Genomic DNA, 25,000 nt, shown 5'->3' on the forward strand with positions numbered 1-25,000 from the left:
GGCTGCGCAGGAGAACCCGCTGACTGCATCCCCCACCTCCCGGGACAGGGTCTCTCACGATGACAAGGGAGCAGTCCACACAGGGACGCGGAGCAGACCGAGACTAATCCCAGAAATTTAGACCAGGACGAACATTGCTTTCCCGAGCCAGCAGGCTCTCCAGGTCTCAGCTGCCCAGCTCCGTGCTACAGGGGAGAAGAGCTGCAGTCTCCTCTCCTACAGACGGACTGACAGCCCGGTTTGCAGACAGACTCTGCTAGGCTCGCTGAGGACAGCCAGCGGCTGGTACCAGGAGAGTCCAGTGTCCTAAATTCATTTTCAGGCAGCTGTGGGTGCCTGGCGTACGATTAATGCTAGCAGTAGGGGAGGGACAATAGGTTCTTCAGGGTCAAGTTTCTAGCCGAATTCTTCCAAGCCTCTGCAACGTGTCTATGAAGTCAAAGAGACAACCCCCCACGGGCAGTGCTTAAGATCCCTTTGTTTACAGAAAGAAAATGCTGACAGTCTCACTTAGAATACTCACCAGAACCTGAAGCCGTGGACAGTGTATGGAAAGCTGGATTAGTGTACTGTCTGTTATCTGGAAAAAAAGAAAAAGCCCCTTCATGCTGGGTGCTTTGCACAAGGACTTCCCCCCCCCCCCCTCCACCATGAAAGAAAAAACTGCCAACTTTTGCCTAATCCATGACAGTGTTCCCACAGCCACTCTCCTGAGCCCCTCAGGAGCTCATCTCCCGTGTGAGCAAATTTCAGACGTACAGATTCTTCCACTCCCTTGTCGAAACCAACTCGAGCCCTGGAAGGACTGCTAAGGTATTGCTGGTTTTTGGAACTTCCTGAAGTAGCTCTCATGAAATAAGCTCACAACTAAGAGAAGCAAGCGAGCAGGCCTCTCCAACACCCCAACGTCTCCTCAGTGCTCGCCTCTGAAAGCACAAGAGGTGTTCAAATCCCCTTCCAACAGCTCGGTGGATTGCCGAGTCGTTCCTCTCTGTTCTTCAGGAAGAAAGAGACTCCACACAATGGCTTCCTAATCGAAAAGCATTCCGAAGGGAACTTGCGGGGCTCTCTTTGTTCAACGCAGTCAGTCCAAGGACACAGCCCCATTTTTCTGTCTCCTTTTTTGGGTTAACTTTAAATCCCTTCCTGTCTGGACGACTGTAACTTCCTCTTGTGATCTCCTGAATTTCTGCCCTGTAAACATCAGGAAGTACGGAATACTGGGGTCACGCTGTTCTCATGGCAGGAAGCAAAATCCGATTGTCTCCACTGTCTTTATCCGAATCGATTTCAAATCTACCCTTAGCCTTAGAGAGTTTTTCGTGGGATCTTGAGGAAACTCAACTATTTTCCCCTGTGAATGCTACCTTGAAATGGTCGTCGCCTATGGCGCATACCCTACAGAACGGTGTTCAGTCACATATGAGACACCTCCTGAAAACTAACGAGGAGAGCTGCAGCACAGGGTTATAAGGGACTCCACAGACTCATCCCATCCCACCCCGCTGCCTTTGAGGAAGGCTAATGGTAGCACGGGCACCCCAGCTTTACTTCAGGTGGTTGCCACGCCCTCTATAAAGGCATTGCTGTTCAAACGATCGGGCTGTTTTTGCAAAACAGAGGTAACTGCCAGTATTTCTAGCAACACAGGTAGCACAAACCTTCCCTTGCCTTGCGCGCAGAGATCTTACTCTGGGACTTTATCTTGTGTCAGGGGTCGCAACTCGCACATCCATTACTCGACCTTCAGGACACATCTATTACTATTAAAGATTTCTTTTAGCATTTACAGCAGCGTTCGTTACTATGAAATACGAACAAAGGATCAAACTACAAAAGCAGTGTTTTCTTATCCAAATATATCCGATCTTCTTGCTCGGGATCCTCAATCAAGTTCTGATTTCGAGACAATCCACTTTTTCACCAGCTTTCCGCACTGCTGTGACTGTGCTAAAAAAAGGTAGCGGCCAGAGGTGGCACCTCCTACCTGGACACACTCTTCCAGGTCCATTTTTTCAAGCTCATGGCAGTTCTAGGAACAAACAGAAGATGGAACACACAAACTAAGTGCAAAGTTCAGACAGCAAATAAACACACAACTACAACCAAACAGTCCTTTTTAAAAACAAAGGGTTTTCCTCCATGAAACAGCATGGCTGAGAGGAAAGTTTGCTGCTTCTTTACGAACACCGCCAGACATAGTAAAGGGAATCTAGCCATTTCACTCATTTAAAGGCAGTGAGGTTTTTTTGTACATAAAAAGCAAAGGAGGTTAAATTTAGGGTCAGTTGTATAGAACACAGGTTAATCTATGAAAAGCAAACAGTAGAGTTTATAACTCTCAAGTATTCAACATTTCGTGTAGTTTGGATGCACATCCTCCCAGACGTGTGGGTCAGGACAATGCCAGAGATTACATACAGCCTAACTTTTGTAACTTAGCTTCCACTCAAACCTCCAGATCAAAAGCATGACCAAAATCCACATTCAAGGGCAAGCTACCGTTTGTTCACGTCTATGGCAAAGAGAAAGCAGAGATACTCGATGAAAAAGTGGAAATGAGCACTTACCCTAGCTAGAGTGGTAAAGCCCACATCTGTTAGTTGAGAACACCTTGCAACTTCTAATATTCTGCACAGAAAGAATTTACAGTAACCATGGTGGAGTCATTTTGCTTTTCAGAGTGTTTCATTAAAAGCTTCCAGCAACCCAGAAAAGCGTGACCCGGTTTAGGCTGTGCTCTCTGAGAGGATAATTTGCACAGAGCATCCACCCTCTATACCTGAGTGTAGGTCACAGGGAAAGAAAAAAAGACGTCAGGCTAAAAGGGGACTCCGAGGGTCATCCAGTCCGAACCCCGCTACGAGGCAGGGAGGTTTACTCCGACAAATGTTGGGCTAAGGTGCTCTTAAAAACCTTCGCTGCTGGACACTCCACAACCTCCCCAAGCGACCTCCTCTGGCTTCCACCCAAAATACAGATCTCATCGTGAAAAAGGGTGCAATACTCGACAACCTGGCAGACGGGCATGAAAGAATAAATGTTTAATGCCACGACAGAAGGGTCTGAAGTCCTCTAAGAGGCCAACTGCTTGCTTCTGTGACAACAGAGACACGTCCTGGCAGACAGTTACCGCAGCTCGAGAGGTTTGCTTCACAGTGTTAACATATTTATCTACCTTTACAGAAAAGAAGCCAACTTGCCTAGAGTGCGTTATGCCTTTTACCGGATGGAGCTTAGTACAGCTTAGTAAAGCTGCCGCTGAAGCTGAACATAAACACAGAAACCAGCTGGAACCAAAATCACCTTCCACCTTCCTCTCTCAAAACTGGTTTCCACGCACTTGTATGCTGCACTTTGTACCCATAATTCTTGAAATGAATTGAATTCATAATCCTTGGTCACAGGAAACAGCTGTGGGGGTTTTTTCCCCCCTGGAAGACATGTATTTGATGCCTTTTAGAACAGGCCACTCAGCTGTTACAGATGTCAGATAATAAAACTGTCTCTTCTTTCTGCACCTGGCCATTTCCTGAACTATAGCAAAGTCTTCCTGAAGAAACTTGTCCTAATAAAAAAAAGTCTTAAAAAATAAATTAAAAAAGCAAACACCTGCAGAGATGTCACTGGAAGCCCACTCTGTCAAGCAGAGCAAAAGTTAGCACCAATTCCATCTGCTACAAAAGCAGCATGAAAACCCTGTTCACGTCACGTGCCAAGAGGAAACCACGTTGTTTACATGTGTTTTCAGTTCTCAGTACAAAAGTAACCTAACCCCAACTGTTTTTCGTAGAAGAATAAAAGTAGATACACAAGGGTGTAAAAGGAGACTGCTACGAAGCGAGTCGATTGGCGGCGCGCGCCACCACGGCATGGAGCTCTTTTACCACTGTTTTACTGGCAGAAGTTTAGAAACCAGGAGTTTGGGTAAAACTACGATCATCCCACAGCAAGCGCCTGGAAAAAGCTCAGCGATAAAAAGCGCACTTTCAGAAAGACCTTCAGAGTCTAAAATGGCTCACACGTTACGTGACCGCGTCACCAAGATCCTTTGCTCGGCATGCAATGCGTCACTGGAGCTCGGGTGACTCTGCAGTGAAAACTTACCTAAGCCTTGGGCAGTTCTGCCCCAGGGCATTCAAGATGGCATCTGTAATGTTAGAGCAGCCTGAAGCACACAAGGATTGCAACTTGTGGCATCCTCTGCATATTGTAATGAGACCATCATCTGTTATTTGCTACAAGAGAAACAACAACAACATCACAAGCCGTAACAACGAAGGTGGAAGTGCAAGGCACTGCATATTTTCCTGCTCAGACTTCCCATCGGGCACTTAGCTGAGGCCAAGTTATGCTTCGTTCAACCCACAAATGCATTCAAATATTTCACTGGAGCAGCTGAGACAGGATAAGCCACATTGAAGTGACTGGTAAACACTGGGAAAGTGATTCCACACGCACGGAAATGTTTCTGAGCTTGGGCCACGTGAGCCATGGGGGAAGGCACGGTAGCAGCAGGCCTAGACTCGGTCTCCTGCCTTCCTGGGCAACCCTTGCTTGTAAAGACCTCCTTGGCTGAAACCCAAGACTAGAAAGCACCCAACGGTCAGAGTTACCCACGAAATAGGCAGCAGGTTGTTTTCACACACAGCCTTTTAAAAATACACCTCAGTGGCTCGGGACCAAAACCCGAACCGAGAGACACAGGCTTACAGCCCAAAGCACGTTAAATTCACCCCGTGGCACAGCAGCTCCATCGACCCGCTGCGTCCCCGGACACACAGGGTCCGCCCAGCCCCACGCGCTCTGCTCACGAGTCGGGGACGGCACCAGTGCACGGATCTGCTCCAGATGTTTCCCCGCATGAGCACAAGGGGCTGGGGCTCAGCGCGGCCGTGCCAAGGAGCCGCACGGGGTCAAGAGCAACGCACGCAGGGGGATGAGGGGAAGAGGGACAGTAGGTGGCAGAGGCCGTGCGTGCTGGAGGACCAGGTTAAACCTCACGCACTTCTTCGGTTCTGGATTTTCAGAGGCAGCCAGGCTCCATTCCCACAGAAAAGCACCAACCTAGGGACTGGCACTGCCTCTTTTAAAACAGCAGAGAGCACGCCTGTGGGCTGCTAAGCCCAAGGGCTGCAGGGAGATGAAATGGAAGCTGAGGAGAACTTGGTCTCTTCAGTTAAGGTGATCAAGAACCTTGTGACTTTTCTTCTCCCTTCCGTCTCTTCGCCTCTGCCCTTCCTGCCTCTGCCCTAGACGCCAGACACAGGCCTGGAACTTGCCGAGAGCCCAGCTCCTCCTTTGCAAGCACCCAGTCTCAGAGGGATGCGCACCAGTCTCTAGCCAGTCTAGTAACTGGTAAAGCTACTCCTTGAACAGGACTGGGACGGGACAGCCCTGCAGCCCCCAAAGGCCTCGCCCACTCCTGTGCGAAAGGAAGAGGCTGCCCAGTTTCGCGCCGCATCAGGCTAACTGCACGATGGTACGCACAAAGAGCCCATTCCAACTCCTGTTTTGGCATAAAGATACATTTTTGGCACTGCAGAATAACTGGGTTAGAGCCCTCCTGTGCAGGGAGGCTGCACTTCTTGCTTCAATCTTATAAAGAGCCCGGAGGAACCGCCTGGCTAGATCTAGATCACCACACCAACACTCCAGCCCCACGGAAAGAATTGTTCCGGCTAGTCCTGCAAACGAGTCCAGAAGCCCCGTGGGCAGGGCAAAGAGACAAACGATTCTGACAAAGCGAATGCTGTGCCACTGTTTGGGGGCTTAGTCAGCATTACTGAATGCTACCAGAAAGCTGGTTTTCATCAACTATTTTTAAAAGTCTCAGTAAATCTACAATTGCCCTGTCTGCACAGACGATGCCGTTGCGGGGATGGAGAACATTCTGCCTGGTTCTGCTTAGGGATGGCCTCTAAACGCACAACGAGGGCTGAGGTGGGAGATCACGGGAAGCTTTACTTACTGAGCACGTTTGAAGGTTTAAAGTCACCAGTTCGGGACAGTGGGCACCAATGTACTTCAGAGCTTCATCCTCAAGCTGGAAAGAAAAATGGAGAGACTGAAGCAACCTGTTAACACTTGAAGCAATCTTCAAAATAAAGCTTTGAGAACAAGAAGGCATCTGTGGTTTGGATACCTAGGGGGGAGGAGGGCAACGCTCTGCAGTCTCAAAACACACAGCAATAAGTGCAATGCCTGGTTTGGTTTTTAACCATCTCAGGAACAGAGTTCAAAGACCCACCACACTGAGTTACTGATTTAAAGAAAAGCTGATCTGATCAAACATGCACAATTAACAAAGCAAGTAGTGAAATCAGAAGCGATTTACGGGAATTAAGGAAACGCTTCACTAGTGAGGGCCTGTAAGTACACCACTTTTATATTGCAATACTGGAACTCAAAAAAAAAAAAAAGGTCTTATTTCGACGTGAGGAGCACGAACACATCCAGGTTGCTTTCTGATGATAAAAAAGCCTGCTATTCTTAAATCTATAAGAACAGATGGCAAGTAATTGATAACAAGGATGTATTGCCATCAATATTACTCACGACTCCATAAATTACTGGAAACCCAAGCTGTTTCTATGACCTGAATTCTCAAAATAGGCTGAGATTGTTATATCTTTAATCAAGTCGTTTTTACAGCCACGTAGACCCATCTCACGTATTCAAAATCCGACAGTAGTCTAAATTTAGAAAAACTGCTGACTACAGCCCTTACAGCTGGGCTTCCTTCTGCACTCAAGGCTATCGCTGCTTCGTGCACGTAACCAGCGAGTTATTGCTTTGCTCATCCTAACAGCCTGTCAGGACTTTCTGAGTCCGTGCACGGGAGAAATATGCTTTTTGCAAAATGAAAACATATAGCTGCTTATCTGTACACAGCAGACAAAAGTGGCGTTTATTGACTCATACTTAAGGAATCCCTACCCCCAAGGAAAAAAGAACAAATCCAAAACAAATAAGCGCTGTCCCCGTTGGGGTACAAGGACCTAACAGATGAGAGATCATTTTCCAGGTCTGCCTTGAGGCTCTCAAACTCTCGGCAGTCTCTGGGTCACAGGTTTCAACTCCTGCGGGGTCACTTTTACTCTCCTTTTTCAAGGAGAAGATTCTGAGATACTCGGTTGCTCCTTTCTAGCTTATCCGGCTTCATTAAAAAGACCCCAGCCCACTTAAGTAAAAAACCAAGAATTAGTCCCCACAGTCTTTGTGAAATAGCTTTGCAAGGAGCTCTTGCTCGTTAAAAGAGTAATGCTCAAGGCTGATGTTCCCCACGCCCCACTTCCTCATCGATGGATCTCCTTAGTAAAGTTGTCATACAGGGAAGTATTTAACCTATTACACTTTTCAATGATTCACCAGGTCAGACAGTAAAGAAAGATTAGAAGAAGGCAGTCTAAATAACAAAAACTATAACAAGGGGGCAAACCCCCCTTTCAGCTGTAAGACAGTGCACCATTTATATATTCCAAAGTACAAGCACCACAGTCTCTGCAGCCTCTTCACGCTATACTGTTATAGCTCAAGCGCCGCACGACGTCCTTGAGGGAACAGTGCTACGCTGCTGCCTGCCTGCTCGATGTCTTGTCAAGGAGTCACATCCACGGTGATTCTCTGTGACTAACTAGAAGATCCAAACGACACGCGGAGGAAATGCTACCACCAGCGCAGAGGAAAGTCCTGCCACGCTTTCTCCGTTTCCTGAGCCTTCAGAAAGAGATGGGTCTAGCCATGAAGAACAAAGTTATCTCCTCTTTTAAAAAGTTTGCTCAACGTGTTCCCGACGGGAAAAAAGAATGATTCTACAGCTAGATACGCCATTTGTTCACCGTCCCACTATTCATGCTGAGCTCCGAGCTATCAAAGAATTTCAAGAAAAGCAGTTAATCTCCAACAGACAGATTGTGAGTAATTTCAGGAACGTAACATTTCTGGAAACAGAAAAATCCACCATACTTCATCCCCATACTTTCAGTCCCAGCAGAAATAAGCCAGCTGTTGTTATTCCATCTGAACACTCTCCCTAGAGCCGTACCTGCGTGCAGCCTTTCAGAAACAGGGCTTTGAGTCCACCACAGCCTCTCACCAGAGCCTGGATGCCATCCTTAGTCACTTGGTCGCACCAGGAGATATTCAGCTGCTCCAGCAGTGGGCATCCCTCGCTTGGGAGGTGAAAGGAAAAGCGTGTGGAAACTTGGTTTTGGTTGGGAAAGAAATCCTGCTTCAAGCCAGAATCTAGGAACGTCCCATTTCTGGAACCCACATGAGCACAGACGCACACCCGCGCCCCACACCCCCACGGGGAACGCTTCTGTCCAACATCGTCCCCAGATGCGAAGAGCTCTCCAGAGGCAGTATCGGGAGCTCCAAAGCAGGGCATTAGTAGGGAAAAAGACCACCCATTTATCCCATGTTGGGCACCTCCCCGCTCCTAGACAAGAACGGACACTATGGGCTTTCTGGACCTGAATACAGCCAAACCACCCTCAACGAAAACCAAAAGGAGGGTCCGTGTCTGCCACGCTGCTTCTAACTTCCCAGGTGTAACTTTGCACCTGCAAATAGCTGCCAGCAGGAGCAACACTCAAGTGTCATTTGTCATTCGGAAGAGATACACATGCTATCGTGTATTTAAGATAGCTGCAGCGCAAATTTGACCCTGTGAAATTAGAGGCAAGGATGAAGACCCTCAAGGGAAGGAAAAAACAGGCTCAAAAGTATTTTAATGTCGCTGCAAAAATAATTGAATCGTCCATTTGTTCTTTCAAATCTGTGTTTTCTTCTGGCGTCTAAGCTATTCACGCTCCAGTATTTTTTCCCCCGTGATACAGCTTTCCTGTATTTTCTTTTATTCCACTGGTATATCGCTTGAACGTATTTATTTTTGTTAATAGCTTGGCCTCTGTTGTTACCTTTAGTGGTTTTTTGCCTCCTTTTCTCTGTCCCAATATCTTCCCACCAATGTCTGTCTGTCCCTTCCTTTTCTAGATTACTTGGCAATTCCATTTAGCAGATCTAAGCAGTTATATGTCTCCTAAGCAGTTTAAAAAGACAAATAGTCACATGCTGGTGTTCACCTTCCACCCACGTAAACAATTGCTAAGTACGCAATGGTACGCTTACAAGGAAGAAGCTGACTTAGTAAACGGGCATTGCAAAAAGGCAGGCTAAGACTTCTGTCTCCCCCCAAATCCCTCCTCCAAGACTTGAATAGAACGGAATTCTTCTTCTACTGCTAATAACCATCGGGACGGATACAAACAAGGTCGAGGGCAGCTTTCACTGAGCGCTGCTCCTCTGTCTCAGCAAGCCAGGCGGCACAACGTGTGAACGTTGCGCTCTGCTGGGAACGCCTGAATTCCAGTCACAGTCACACCTCGGCCTATGTCAGTCTCCTCCGGGGCACACGAGACACACGGGGCAACGGTGGGTCCCACTCTCTGGAATCAACCGTCAAAGGTCAGTGTTGCTGACTCCTACCTCAGTGCTTTCAGAGACAGGTTGGTTATGGAAGTGCAGGAAGCCAAATCAAGGTGCCTGAGTTTAGAGCAGAACTTACTGAGGCTGGTACACGTGCTGAAAGAGAGCATACAAGACACTCAGGCAATGGCTTTATTCAAAGTCACACACGTGTCGTAGGACGTGCATTGTATTATCTACCGCACGCGCAAGCCTGGCCTCCCCTTAGAAAAAGGGACGGAGAATCTGACACGGTGCACACACGCAAGGGCAGCACGGGGCAAACAGAGAAAAGAAGTTTACTCACGCATCTGTGATCTTGGTACAGCCATTTAGGTTCAATACTTCAATATTTCTGCAGTTCTGTGCAAATGTCCTTTATTAAAGGGAAGGGGAAACACAGCGTTTTTCAGGCAATACACTTCCAGATGTTTTACAGCATTTGTTTTAACCGTGACACATCAGAGACCACTTTACAAAACTGTCTCCAACAAAAGAAGTAAATACATATATAGAATAAATAATTTATGTCGCCCCATTTCTTGCCTTGGGATTTCCCAGCCCAAAGGCAAAAGCTTGTCATTCGGTGCCAATTACTACTTAGCCTGTAGCAGCAGCTGGCATTATTGTGTTAAGGAGAACTGAGAAAAAGGGCTACTGTGTGAAGTGAAAAAACGATCACTTAAAAAGGCTTATATGTTACCGCTCTCGAGGTTTTAAGTTGGACACACAGGCTAAAGATCTCAGTTCCAAAGTGTTCATAAATTATTCCAGCCCTCTGTGGTTGCAGAAACGGAATCACCCTTTACATCACATTTAAGAGCAGAAAGAAGCCGTACCACTACCTTAATGCATTGTCTCCCACTCCTAGACAGCCACGCAGGCTTAACTTCCGCAGGAAGCCCCCACATCTTTTAGAAATATTCTCAACTACTCGGCCCTGTCAGAGACAGAAAGAATGCCATTAAAATCCAACAGTCACCTGATCATTCAAACAGTTGGATTCAAAATTTTGCAGATTAACAACAGTTTGTTATTCTAGGTCAAACAGTGCTAAGGAAACAAAAATGCCGTGATAATACTCTAAGGCAGGGAGAGGGAGAATTATTCAGCTTCTGAAGATGGAGAGACAAGGAACAATTACCTAAAGCCGCTCAGGCTAACGACTGAGGAACTTGCGCCAGTTTAGAGCTCCCAGACACCGATACAGACTACCCGAGAAAGATGAAAGAAGCAATGCCATTGCTACCACATGGGCAGTAAGATTTACAAATAGGTACGGTTCAACGTACTAGAAATGGATATACTTACGTTTCTGTTCAACATAGAGATGAGGCAGAACCAGCCCACGAGTTTTAGTCTCACAGAAAAACGATTCAAACATTTGTGTTCAAGAGATCTAGAAAAATGCTTTTTTGATTTCAAATTTGTCATCAGTGGAAGCCTCCAAAGACCCCACTACAAGCTAGCATTTACCCAGCTGTTTCTCACTGTGAATGAAGCGCAAAAGCCATGGAGGGAGTATTTGTATCCGTGTCCAGAAATTCAACCACCTTCCCCTCTACTTTAGTCTACGGGGTTGCTCATCACAGACCAGGAACATCACTCGGTTCTTCAAGTACTAGTCAGCATTTAAGACCTCTAGAACGATGAAGATCATCTTCTAGAATCTTTTTCCAGTAAAAAACAAATACCAAGCATCAGGCTCGGTACAACACACATACCACAATCAGAAAAGGGACACCAGCTTAACCAGACCTCTGCACGAGCCTCTGCTGACATCTGGCCACTTGCTTTCAGGGCTTCGGGAGCAGCTCTACAGCCGCAGTGGACTGCTGACGTGCTGCCCTGGCTGAAGGCTGGCAGGGGACCGAAGCTCGACCTGCCCATCCGTGTAGAAGGGCTGGAAAATCTGACACACTCTGTGTGTTTTTGCAATTCCTCCAGCAAGCCTATGAATTCATAGGCTCGAATGAGAGGATTCAAACACGTTTACGTATAGAATTTACATCAACTGATGGATTTACGTTCCTTTAAAGCAAATAACAGTTAGGACACCAGAAAGTCTAGCGGGTACTTTTAGGTCAGGTACAACAGACCCAAGCGTTTTGTTTTAAAAGGGGAAGTCTGTGCTTCTGCAAGATCATGTGTTTGATGTATAGTGTGGTGTTAGAGAACAAAGAGACATTAAAACCATGCAAAAACCACTCAAGAATGAGAAAACCCTAGTTTGTATTCACAGCACTCCTGCCTCCCTCCCTCCTACGCAGACCAACGACAGCAGCAAGGCTGAGCAGCTCTGTCCACGTTTCCTGCCACCTCCATAGCCAGGCACCGCTGCCACTTTGCCCTACCTCTACGAAAGTAATTCTGTGGGTCCAGCCCTTTCCAGGCATCTTCAGAGAGAAAGTATTTATTATCAAGAACAAAAATCACATCGTTTACTTCCTTCAAGAAGTCTCAGGCCACTTAGACCCCTCCAAGCACGCAGAAGTCACAGTATCACAGGCCTGTTCCTTTATCCCAGCCTCTCCGCTCCTTAGATGAACAGCTGGCAGAAAGAGATTATTTTAACTCTTTCCTCCACAAATAGCGTGTGTAGTTCCCCCCAGTTCCCACCAGGTGTGAATCTCCAGGCATCCTCTGGTTTACGCCTCTGTCTATAACGAGTTAAAATCATACACTCCCTACCTCCCTCCTCCAACATGGTGTAAAGAGGATATGTCATTCTGAGAAGAAGCTGCAGGGTGGTTGGTTTCTTCTCGTCCCTTTTCCCGATTAATGCAATCTTAATTTGACAAACAGCACAACAGCATCCACTCCTAGCAGTGCCGAGCAGTCCACATCCAAGAGACTTACAACAGCCACAATGAAGCATTTCCAAAGCTGCATCTTGTAGGAACAATTTTGACCTCGTTCCCCTGAACCACCTTCACCTACGCTTCAACTTCTGATAGTAAAGCTAGGCAGGAAAGGACAGACGTGTTGCAGGCCACGTTGCAAAAGACGTTCAGTCTTAATGGTCTGCGTCAGCGCTACGTTAACATTTCTTTGAGTGAAAGGAAAAGTAGCCTAAATCCCGCTACACAGGAGCAGTAGTTCTCCACAAGAACATACCTATTCTACCTGTTTTTGTTTTCAGAACACACACAAAAATACTTTCCTTCTATTGCTACCTTTACATCTTGATATAGATAGAGAATTCTGTCCATTTTCAAAAGCTGAATGGATTGCTAAGAAGTAGTGAAATTAATGATTTCTATCTCCAGGGAAGGTAAAAAGGGTTACGCTGGGAGTATTAATCCATTCTAGGCTGTAATTACATTTTAACAAGAAAAATGGGTTTGTATGTCACTTAATTATACCTCAATATCCCTCTGGAAATCAAACAGGTCAATGCGCTGCCAGTTACTGCCGTCCAGGGCCAGAACATTCCATGCCTTTATTGGGGGAAAAAAGTAAATGTGTTGTTAACATGAAAAAACAAACAAAAAAACCAAACAAGAAAACGCGCCAGTGGGGACCTAGTTACAGTTTGCTCCTTTTAGAAACAACATTCTGTCTCAGATGTAAAACCCACACGCAATCACCGCCAACAAGGAAAACCGTGCAGCTACCAGAATGACTTGCTCGGACAAGAGTCCCCTCAGCTACGCGGCACGCTCTTCGCAAGTCCCCAGAACAGGGAAGCCTGCGGTGCCCCGGCCGCTTCTGCTGCCACGGCAGGCGTCGACGCTGAGCCCAGGGCAGGAGGCAGTGCTGGAGCACGGGCATCTTCGCAGTCCCGGCCGGAATTGATGCCCTCTGCAGCATCACCAGCTAAAGCAGCGCCTTTAAAGGACGCTACAGGACCGACACGAACATGAAGGATACCGGGACACGGGCGAGTCCCAGAGGAGACCCTACACCAGCCATCTACGTTGACAAGAGAAGCGAAGCTAGTCTGAGGGCGTGGAGGACTCGGTGGCGCTGGGCAGAGGACTGTGCGGCCAGATCCCGTAAGCGGTGGGTGAGGCTGTCATCTCGCACACCTCCTCTCTTGCCTCCAGCAGAAAGAGGGGTTCAAGGCCGTTCCTCAGCTTGGGGCACGGGGTGCTGTGTCCCACAGATGGAGAAATTCAAAGCTTTGTAAGCGTCCAGATAAAGCATCCAGCTCTTACCTGAGAGCTATGCACCACTGCCAGGGACAGCGTTTACTACCGCTGACTTAAGTGTGGGGTTTGGCTTTTTTAAAACAAACAAACAAACAAAATCTCATGTGGTTCATGCTACAAATGAGAACCAGGAACTGAAAGTTAGTAATTCTGCCCTTAATGAATCAAAAAGGTCGTCACCACAGTACTATACTTGAAGTTTTAATTACATAATCAAAGTAAACAACTAGATCTCATAATAACCATGAGTCCATCATTATGAAAGACTGCATGTATACGGATATAGGCATATTTTTATACTGCCTCTATTACATGCACTGAGCTACACGCCATCACAATATACTAGTTCTTGTGCAAGCCACGCATAGACTTAGAACAGCCAGCAGAACTGTAAGCATTCATTGATTTTCTGCTTTTTAAATCTCATTGCTGGTATTTGTTTTAAGGTCCAGTTATCGCCATGAGAAAAGTAATAGCTCCAGTGGAAAAGAAATGCATCAGTGGATGCAAGTTGTAACACCGCACATTTTAATGTGCAACGTAGGCAACATTACACGCAGCCTTTCTGTAGCTCTGTGCGGTTACTTTATTCCTTCACAATACACGCTGGGTCACATAATGACCAGTATGTTCTCTGATGCCCCGCGGACTGCGTAAACAGGAGCAAGCGACAAAAATGGGAGCACACCTTGACGCTGGCAAGTATCCTTGACAGCCCATTTTGGTCAATACTGTTCTGCTGGAGCAGTGAGTTTCAGCTGGAAGATCTCCCACTACAAGACTCCTGTTACTCAGAGAACATGGGATGATAGCCATCACGCCTAGACATCACACAGGATGTTTTGTCATGCAATTTAAAATGTTGAAGCAGAGTCTTTTTTATTCTTACGTCCTCTGAATAATGAAACAAGTTATGGGTCAAGTTTGAACCCAAAATTGATCAGTTCTGTACAGGAGTCACTCAGCACCGGCTCGGCCAGTACGGTGAACGCACCACTACAAACACCTCCCCACGTAACCGACCTTCCCTTTCCACTCTCGCTGTGGTAAAGCTTCCTCTGCGTGTCCTGTTAGATCCTGGCGGGATAAAGTATCTGAACGAGTCTGGTAGCTCTAGGTAACTGGACCTGCAGTTAGAGGAACTCTCCCCAAGCGAATAATCCAAGCTGGATTTCATTAGCTGAAGCCCACAAAACTATGAGCGACTTAAGGAAAAAAACAACCCTAAACAAAACAGACGCTCATTTTTTTTCTTCCATGCTTCCTTCAACTACATCCAAATAGGAAAGCAAACTCTCATTGACTGTGCAGCATCTTTATGAATCAAAATTTCTATATCTCCACCGAAACCCACAAGAGGCCATTTCAGACTCATCCCAGTTTGGTATTTTCATCAGCGCAGGCCTCCTGTACAAAGCCAGGCTGACGAGAGAGTTCTTGGGCAAAAAGTCAGCCGCCTCTCCTTCGTAACCTGCGCAGGGCCTGGGACACCGGCAAAATGGTATTCAAGCTTTGAGTGCCCCTTCACCGGTGCCATCCAAAGTTTCTGGTATTGCGGCGTTAATACGGGACACTAAGTAACAATAGTTGAGTTGCACAAAGCTCCCTGGTACCAATCCTCCCGGTTTGACATGCTAGGGGAGGCTGGAGCGAGAGGACTGTCACCCAAATCCAATCAACGGTTAAAATCCACCAGCAAAGAGGAAGGTTCTTACCCTGGAAACTTGAGCGCAACGACACAGAGTGACCACATCCAGGAAAGAGAAAATTCTGTAACAGAAATAAAAGATACCTTATTGGTTATCTACATTTAAAACAAAGAGAATATGGAAAACAAAGGGAAAAAAAAAAAAAGACTGGAGACAGCAAAACTTCTTTGTAATTCAGTTGAAAGCTGAACTGTGAAAAGAAGCGCAGACCTAGCAGTTAACAAATGAAAGCAAAACACAGACACTGAGCCACACCTTGTAGTATTGACTGACGGTAAACTGAACGATTATTTATCAAAACAGACGCTTACAGGGATCGTGTAGCTTAACAGTCAAATGTTCAGTTCAGTCAGGATATGGCAGAACAAACGTTGGGCACGTTGGGCTGGTTTGGCCCCCGTTCGACACGGGAGCATCGCCGTGCCCAGCACCTCCGGTCAACAAAACCAACATCTTCCGCAACGGCTCTCCAACAGCGGGCAGCGTAATAATTAACAGTCCCTAGATCAAAGCAACACAACAGCCTGATTTCAGCGCGTGGATTACTTCCCTTTGCACACAGCTGTGCCAAGGATGAAGTGGTGTTAACACAGAGCTGGGAGGAGTATTTTGCTCTGCAACACTGCAAAGCAACTTGCACAGCCAGGTGATTCGCTCGACTGTGTCAGTACGGTGCCCACGAGAGACGCGTTGAGGACGAAGCCGGTGCGGTCACTCCTCTGCATAAGTCATTCCTCTGCCAGGGCACACCCAAGCGCTCAGGCCAACACCCTGGTGTTGCTGTCCTAGTTATTGGGATAAGGGAATTAGACAGTAATACTTGGCAACGCTACACTGGGCTAAGACCTCCATGCTCTTCTCTCTAAAAATGACAAAATTGACAGTGGCATGCCGAGATATACGCAGTTAAGAGGTCTGGAAAAGAGCTCATACGTGCTTGACTCTTAACACTGTTTGGGGAACCCACTTCTGGATTTCAGAAGCAGTTCCATACTCGCTTTCCACTGCTCACAGACAGGCTGCCCCTTGACTTAAGTGGCATTTATTCATGCACGTATGCGAGCACTGAGGATTTATTTAGCACAATGTCAACGTACAACAATACAAGGAAAGCCTGGGAAATGATAGAAGCTAGGGAAAATTCTTACTTTCACCCTAGATTCCCATCACAGGAGCAAAAAAATACCAACCTCCATGGGAACAGAGGCTAGGTCAATAACTACGCAAGCTTTCTGTATTTTCATTAAAATTGCTTTCTCCATGGCAATCCCAGGCTATTAATAACCATCTCATCCCTCTATCAGGGCTCTTAGGTCTGGGCCAAATCCCTTCTACTTCCTGCTCCTCCCTTCCCAGTCTACCCACACGCTACAGGGGACGTCACCACAGCCAAAGGCTTGCCCCTCTCACCTCCGAGGTTAACGCTGCTGAGCTTCGCCAGGAGTTCCCTTGTTGTGTAACTCGGGGACTTTGGCTCTGAAGAGCTTAAGAGCGTTTTCCAGTGTTTTCTGAACTGCTCTTGCATTTGTTCAAGAATATTAGCCAGTGACTCAGCAGACTCAGATTGCAAAAATTACTCTCAGCAGCAGGCACTGCTGTGTTGTGCATTCTGGCCATTTCACAATTGGCTCCAACTACAACCCTTCACATCAGCTGGGGAGAACAGCAGGAGCACAGGTAAAATCTTGCAGGCACAACCACCCCAGCTAAGTTTTCCAATGCAGCCCTGAGGCCAGGCTCTTTCTTCTCCAAGGAGCTGTTGGGGAACAGTAAAAAAAAAGAACAAACAACCTCCAAACCCACAAACAAGCTGCCCACGTGGCAAAGCAGTGATTGAGCAGACATCGTCTTCCAACAGGAGCACAGCAGGGGTCATAAGCGCTGGGCCTCTTTTCAGCAATCCGCACAGTATAAAATAAAGCAAAGGTAATCTATAGGTTCATTTGAAAGCATATGCCTTCTTGCTATTACCCTATGGCTCAATGAAAACTGGACTTGGCAATGAGGAAACACACGGGGCTGACAGGGAATTTGGATGCAACTTTGCCAGTCAGCTCCAGACCCTCTCTCAGTAACACAGGGACAATTCCAGAAGGAACTCTCCCAAAGCACCAAATCCTTAGAAACTACCTGCTGCTCTGGCCAGATTCAGGTTCTCTGGTGAAGGAAAGCAGAGAAGAATAAGCAGCAGCAGGCTGAACAGTCCTACGGGAATAATGGCTCCCCTGATTCTGCCTTAACAGATCACAAGGCACGTCACTGGGATGTTTATTTTTACAGCCAACACACTGGATTTCTGGTTTGCTCACAGCTGACTGCCGTACTCTTACACTGGTCTTTTTACTCTTCGGAGCTGACAGGAAGAAAATAATCCACACCGATAACTTTATCATCAAACAGTGATCACGGGTGAAGGCAGACCGAGCATTCCAAACAGGAATTAAAACAAGGCTGGTATTGCAGCGGATGAAGTTATTTCCCTGCAAAGATTCTCACTGTGTTTAGGACTTTGCCTGAACAGTCCGGCACCAGACAATGGAGCTAAAACACGTTGCACTGAGAGCTTTTTTCAGGTTTCAGCCTCTTAATCCACTCAGGCTTCTCCAGGACTCCTCACTTTCCCACTGCCACTCTCAGTAGATTAGGCTCACGACTCTCACGAAATCCCTGGATGCTGCGGGCTTTGAGGTGAGCTTAGCTTAGACCTTCAGCCTTCTAAAATGATCAACGCCAATTTATGTCGGTGACCCACCATTCAAGTTCAGTTTCGCTCCATACTCGCTTTGGGCCGATGGGCTGGCCAGGAGGAGAGAAACGACAACTGTGCTGCCAACTCACCGGTACCCCACACGCTCCGTCGCTTCCTTGTCCCGAGCAGAACTCAAGCTCCCGAGGAGTCAATCAACACGGGGCTTGAAGGTCAGACGGCAAAGCCAGCGCCAGCGCCTGGATGTGCTGGAAATGGGCTAGCAGGCAGCAGGAGGCGGCACGCAGCAAAAGCCGCTTACGCCAGGAGAGAATTGAAAACTGCTTGACCTGCCCATGAACCAGTAAGGCAAAGACGAACTCCCGCAGCCTGGTCCCCTTCACCCTGCCAAGCGTCAGCTGTTCAGCAGCCCCACGTCACGCTGAGAGTAAACCTTCTTCAGGAAGCCAGCAGAGACCACCACGGCCACAGAAAATCCAGGCTCGTGGCTGGGGTTTGGCTCCCAGACAAAAAGCGACTGGCAGGCAGCCCTCCAAGAATGAATGCACCTTTTCAACAGGGCGCCATTAATGCCAGCACAGGCAAACGGGGACACGATGCCCCTTCTGGGGAAACGACCCCAGCCAGAGCCGACGGGGACCACAAATTCACCGTTCAGAGTCACCGAGCCAGACGCTGCCCAAAGAGGAGCCGGGAGCAGCAAAGGAACGAGGGCGGTGAACGGAACTCCACGCTTTGCCCGCGTGGCTCATTTTTAACTCTGTAAAGGTAGACTCACGTACAAAGCTGTACGCCCCTAGAAACTCAGCTGGCAGGAGGCAAAGCTGAAAAGCAGGTACGGCAGTATCAGGACAAGGGTTTGTGACCCATCAGCTGATCTCTCTACCCACGTGCTGCAGGACAGCTTTGTTTAGAGTCCTGCTCTCGGGGAAATGCAGGACAAACACCACTGCTACCAGCGTCGGGGGGGGGCAGAACATGGCACGGCAGCTGAAGCACGGACACGTTTAAAGGAGAGATTTCTGAGGACAGCCCTCCGGAGCGCTTGACACCTCCACCCCATCCTCCCAGACACAAGCGTCACCAGAGTTGCACATTTCTGTATCTTGGCGTGTGACAAAGGCTGCTGCTCGCCCCTTTTAGACCCTCCTACTCTTTCTTTTGCTCAAGTACAGCTTTCCACTTTGCAACCACATCCATGAGACATCAATGCCATCTGCAGAATGAACAAACCAGAGAACAAGACATTACACAGTAGCGCTGCTGAAACACATAAGTCTTTGTCCTGCAGACAGCGACACTCATTTACAGGAGATTCCTGCAGATAAATGCATCCAAGTTCCTCTTTCAAAGGCTGCACTGTCAATCCACGCTAATTAATTTTCACAGTATGCTAACAGTGAATTCCAACTCTCAAAACCATTACCTGTGACCGTTAACATTTATAAACTTCGTCTCCCGATTCCTTCTAGGTTCCACACACTCCCGAACACGCGCTCTGTTCTACAGCAGCTGAGGATGATTAGCGATATCAAGACACAAAAGGCAAACACATTTCTGCAGGGCAGAAGCCCGCGTACTGCTGAGAACTCAGCCACACCGTGGCTCGTACTGGTGAAGTTCCCTGCTTGGCGCAGGACCTTCCCTCCTCCTTACCACAAATCCTTCGCCCATCGTCTAGTGCTGTTCCTCAACACCAGCTACCTCCCACGGCCAAGATGTGCTTATTGGGCCCACTCAGGATCGTCCCGCTTTGGCCGATCTACCAGAAAGCTCACCCACGCTCTCAGCAAGGTCCTGCTCCTCGGGAGCCCAGGGACCACACGCCTCTTCCCCTGAAGTCCATGCAAAATCTCAAGTAAATTCCACCCCCAAGCTTTCCCTCCCTACCAGATTCCCTGCTTTCCCTAGGCCACACAAACGCCTTGCCTCACGCTGGGCCAGTGCTCTTCGCAACCTGTCCCCAGACTACCTGTGTCTTGTCACCCTACCACAAGGACAAATCCTGGTTGTGTGGCATCTGCAATACCAGCACCTACTTGTTCCCATCTGAAAAAGAATCCCCCCTCAGAAAATCCAGACACACATTCTTCTCACTCTTCCCATTCCCCTTTTGCTGCAACACACCCATACCAAGAGCTCAGGGCAAGTGCTGGGTGAAGACGACTGCTGTCACCTGCAAAAACCTGTGCAAACTCACCTGGCCTAGGGCATCCTGTCCTTTGAGACGCCATCCCACTCCTCCCACAGGTTGCTTGTCCCTCCCAGCCACCCGATGCTGATTTTTACACAGCAATCTCTGCATGGCATGGACAACCATTTGCCTGTATACCAGGCTCAAAAACCAACCCCCCCCCATTATGAGCAAGGAGGGCTTTACAAGCCCTACAACTTGCTTTTGGATGAATAACACTGGAATAACAGAAACGCATCAGGCTGGAGACAGCGTTACAGAGAAGAGAGGAGACAGCGCAGTCAAAAGAGAGAGTCAGACTTTTTTTCCTGTTCCTTTTATTTCACGAGCGAGCTAGAAGCAGTTTCCTGTGTCAGAGCTCCTCTCCCCAGACTTTTTATTGCCATGAAATGTTGACAGTACTACACTGTCTTGCAGGGTAAGGATTTTGTTTGTCTTAATAATTCAAGCTGCCACCTGCTATTGCCTTCACCATTGACAGTCCAGCACCTCAGCCTGAAGCACCGATGGACACAACTTTGCTTCAAGATGCCAAACTGCGACGACTGAGGTACAAGCACGCACGCACACCACCGCACGACTCCTGCGCTGGGGAAGGCAGCCTTAAAAATGTGCGCGCGTGTGCGCACGTGGAAGGGCAGCCCAGGGAGAGGGCGGAGTTCTCTACCGAGATCCCCAAAGTCTGATCTGTTTGACCTCTGCCAACGGGACCATCCTGCCAGGTGCTGAGCACCCGCCTCTTACTGACGAGGAACAGGACAAAGTCTGCCCAAGCACAACTGGAGCAGAGGGACTCACTTCTTTTTTAAATGGAACACTTCAGGGACAGGCAGAATCCTGTTCTACACACTGGCCTATACTTACCATTTCTTTTCATTGAGGACTTGTTTAGTCCTTACTTCTTCCCTCTACTAAACAGGCCACCAGCAAGTTAATTTAACATTTTAAAAAACAAAACCTAATAATATTTAGCATAAACTGCTGCCGATCTGCTTCTCTTTGTCTATGGCTTTAGAAGTGACCCCATCCAAGCTCACCATTTAGGAGCGTACCAGCAAAACCAGCTCCTGGCTGCACGTAACAATACGCACCACAGTCTCCAAGCTCTGGAAGAAGGCTTACCGGAGCAGCAGCTCTTTTGGAAGTTTTTTGTTGATCACAGCTTCGTCATTGTTTGAGAACATCTGTAAACAAAAACAATTTAAACATTTTAGCCATACAGTTTCATTAAGGAAAGAAAACCGACTTTCCCCGAGGGAAGAAGCTGCTGGTTCACAAGGCCATTTCGAGGGAGACATTTGGCCCCATAAACTCTCCAAAGAGAAACTCTGTGCTCAAGCTTTCCAGCTCCTGGACTGCACCTTACTTGGATAGAATATTACATCCCACATAGTGTAAAAAATGGCCCAAGAACGCTTTGTGGATGGATGGATTAAACATAAACGGAGATTTTTCATTGACCTGTGAAAGTAATTGATACTTAGGGGGTACTTGTGGGCTGGCACTCACTATAGGAAGGTGTCACCTACGGCACTGCTACGGCCTTCCAGCTGTGTCACAGTTCTGGGAAGGTCCACCAAAGCACAGGCACTTTAAAACCGTCAGGTGTACCTACGCATCAAACGAGCGTATGGCAAACGGGTTGGAGGGAAGGGCTACGACAAGAATGGTCGAGCAGCCCCAACGGCCAACAAACGGAGGCTGAAGACGCAGGCAGAGCAGGGCTGGTTTCCGTAACAGAAAAGGGCGCAGAGCACTGGTGAGCAGGAGCCTAAGGGAAAAGGGGCCCGTACCGTTCTCGCAGCAATTTGTTGGAGAGCAGCCCTTAGAGCTTAGGGGTGAACGGCATCTTTTTTAATCGGGAAGCACGGTTTAAAGGGAGACGTGACCTTTGGTGCTGCATCAGGAGGAGAGGTGGTTCTGGGAAAGCACTGTGTTCTTCCAAGGCAACGAAACCAGAGCTGTTTGCTGTAGCCCATAAGCTTTTGCATGCAAAGCATTATCATCGCGGCCAACAATTTGCAAATCTGAAACGGACTTTCGGACCAGCTAAAAGTAATCCCACTAGCTGCAAGAGTGAGAGAAGCTTCTCTTTCCCAAGGAGTCCTAAGAAAACCAGACGGCAAAGCCTCAGGTGCTTCTTGAGGAATATCTACCTATATTTAAAAGACTTTGTGGTGTCTTGCCATGGTGAAAAAGCAAACAAACAACCAACCAACCTCCACACACTTAGGCCTGTGGGAGGAACGATTAGAGCGATCTGTGAACAAAGACTGCTCAGCGGTGAGGCCTCATTCCATTTAGAAGCCTGCTTTCAACATTTCCAATAGCAAAGCAGGGAACAAGGAGAATGAGCTTTAATTTCATTAATAAAGTTTCTCTTTAATCTCCTGGAACAACTGAGAGCTGATCGTCCTGAGCTACATAGCTGGTAAAGCTGCTGCCAAAATTACAGTCCAGAAAAGCTGATTCTTGCCGGTTGATTAAGTGGTCTGAATCAGTTTAGTTGTATGTATGCAAAGCAAATAAAACCAGCATCAGCTAGGTCGCTTAAGTGGCAGAGGATCAGATTAAGAGTTAAAAAGGCAAGTAAGATCTCGGTGGCTTACGAAGCTGTACGCTCGGCCTCACTGACAGACAACAGCTTCGCCAAGCAGCAAATATTCTCTACCTGAGCATCAACCCAAGCCCATCACCCATCAGAGAAACCATCAGAGCTTAACGTGAAAAGCTAACGTGCTGCCGCTAAGTAGCTTTCTCATACGCTCCAACCAGTGGTAACAGACTGACAGCAGAATCATGCCATCGTGACAAGAGAACACTAAAAACAATGCTTTGAGAGCCAAGCTTAAAAGCTGTGTTTCTTCTACATCACAGTTTCCTTTATAATTATCTCAAGATACTGAAACACGATGCTGCAGTGGGACACGAACTCTCCAGCATTCTCTCCCAAAATGTCACACAGAAGAAAAGTGTTGTTTTCCCCCCACAGACGCTTTTATCACTTCCCACCAGAAGATATCACAAGTTAGCAAGTCCTGAACGGTCCACTAGACAGGCAACTACTCAGCCCGTTTTGCAGATAACAAAAATGGAAGTTTTGCCATTTCCCCAGCTAACACAAATTCTGTGGAGCCTGTTCCCTCAGAGACTAGGGCAGAAGAGCATCTCCTCGAGTCCAGGACCATGTCCAGAGCCGGTCACGAATGCCACCTGACGCCTGGCAGATAACTGCGGAGTGCCACAGCAGGTCAGGACAGACATCGGCGAGGCTGTGAAAGGCGCCAACGCGCGCGCGCGCTCTGGGACTGCATCATCTAATGAGATGGCTTAGCGGATCAGCTGGGAAATTAAGGAAATTCTGGAGAAAGCCCTAACAAAGGAGAAACGCAGAGGAATTATTCATGGGAAAACACAAGACTATGATTTTTCTTCCCCCAGGTACAAGAACAATAGCAAGCAGGCACATCTACCCTCTTTCCCATTATTGTCCAGGCCACGATTTGACAGCTGAACCAGCACTCTCCACCCCCTTCACAAAAAAGGGTGAGAGAAATTAAAGGAGCAAATCAGATAGCAGTAGGAGACTTCCGAAAAGGAACCAGCCTAGAAGAGAACAGGCAAGGGGCAGGAAGGATTAAAATAGAGACTCCAGAAGCAGCCAGCCAGCCTTCTCCGTCTCCTCTGGAGTGGCAACAAGGCTTGGTCTGAATGCCAGTTTTACTGTGAGAAGGCAGGCAATAGTCACTGCCTGCTGTTAACTGAGACTGCGCATCAAGGACACTCACAAACAGCTTTGTGCAAAACGCAGGTAACTTCTTCGCTCCTGCCCATGACATTGCTCAGTAGAAAAGCTGACCTTCATTCCAGTGCAAATCAAAGCCTTAAATTGTTTGTTCTGTAGAGCCTGCCCTCTGACCACTACTATACTAACGGAACCTCTGGGTTTTGTCTCACTAAAAGTGCCTTGCACTTAAACGTGACGGGGCCAAGGCAGGATGTGCTCTGGGGGAGAACCTCAGCTCCGGAATCCCCCTCCACTGCAAGGCTGTGAAGCGCCAGGGTACATCACCAGTCCTATGTTCTCAAGCCTTCCTTCAAACCTTGGTGCTCAGATGACAGAGGCTGCATGGAAACAGGCTGGAATCGGGATATATTGCTAAGTCATGGCAGCATGTATCGCTAGCCAATGGACATTTTGAATTTTGGCAAGTCCATACAAGAATAAAACTACTCTGAAAAGACGTTAGAGGCTCTTCAAGGCTTCCAGGCTTCTGAAATTACTTCTCGAGATAAAAACTAAGTCACCTAAGTGTGCTTTTCCTAACATCTCTCTCCAGATCCTGTAATACCAGGTGTTATTCAGGAGAGTCACTTATTGACAGGATACAGAAAAACACAGCTTGCTTGTATGTAAATTCTGCAGCCTGTATAAAACACAGAATCGTCCACAAAGCATCACGTTTGCTGCTGTGCAAAGCCACGTCCCTTACACAGAAGAAATGGAAGGGGGAAGAAGAAGAAATTCCTCTGACTCTTCCACCCGTCGAGACGAAGGCAGACCAGCAGCGCACTACTCTCTTTCGAAACAGCCTCTTCTAGCTAGAAGAGAAGGGATCAACCTAGAACACACACCAAGGAAGCAGATACTAGACTTCAAAGCTTCTATTAAATCCGCATAGGTTGCCATAATCTGCTACAAGGCAACGGAAAACATGTCCTGCCAAAACACCAGAGCTGGACAAAGTTTATACTAGAGAGCGCT

At 47.6% G+C, this 25,000-nt stretch overlaps 1 protein-coding gene across 1 annotated transcript; it reads right to left on the bottom strand.

Moving 5' to 3' along the window:
- Positions 1–523: 523 nt before the first annotated feature.
- LOC140646016 (uncharacterized) lies at positions 524–21,419 on the bottom strand (the record flags this gene model as incomplete). Its single annotated transcript, XM_072849443.1, is given in 12 exon segments — positions 524–580; positions 1,988–2,032; positions 2,571–2,631; positions 4,108–4,238; positions 5,972–6,046; positions 8,048–8,174; positions 9,493–9,588; positions 9,779–9,847; positions 10,317–10,411; positions 12,837–12,911; positions 15,341–15,395; positions 21,358–21,419. Coding segments are annotated over 12 exon segments (948 nt in total), but the record flags the coding sequence as incomplete, so codon positions are not given.
- Between the last annotated feature and the right edge of the window lie 3,581 nt (positions 21,420–25,000).

The sequence above is a fragment of the Ciconia boyciana genome, unplaced genomic scaffold (genome assembly GCF_034638445.1).
Source record: "Ciconia boyciana unplaced genomic scaffold, ASM3463844v1 HiC_scaffold_113, whole genome shotgun sequence".
NCBI classification, from domain to species: domain Eukaryota; kingdom Metazoa; phylum Chordata; class Aves; order Ciconiiformes; family Ciconiidae; genus Ciconia; species Ciconia boyciana.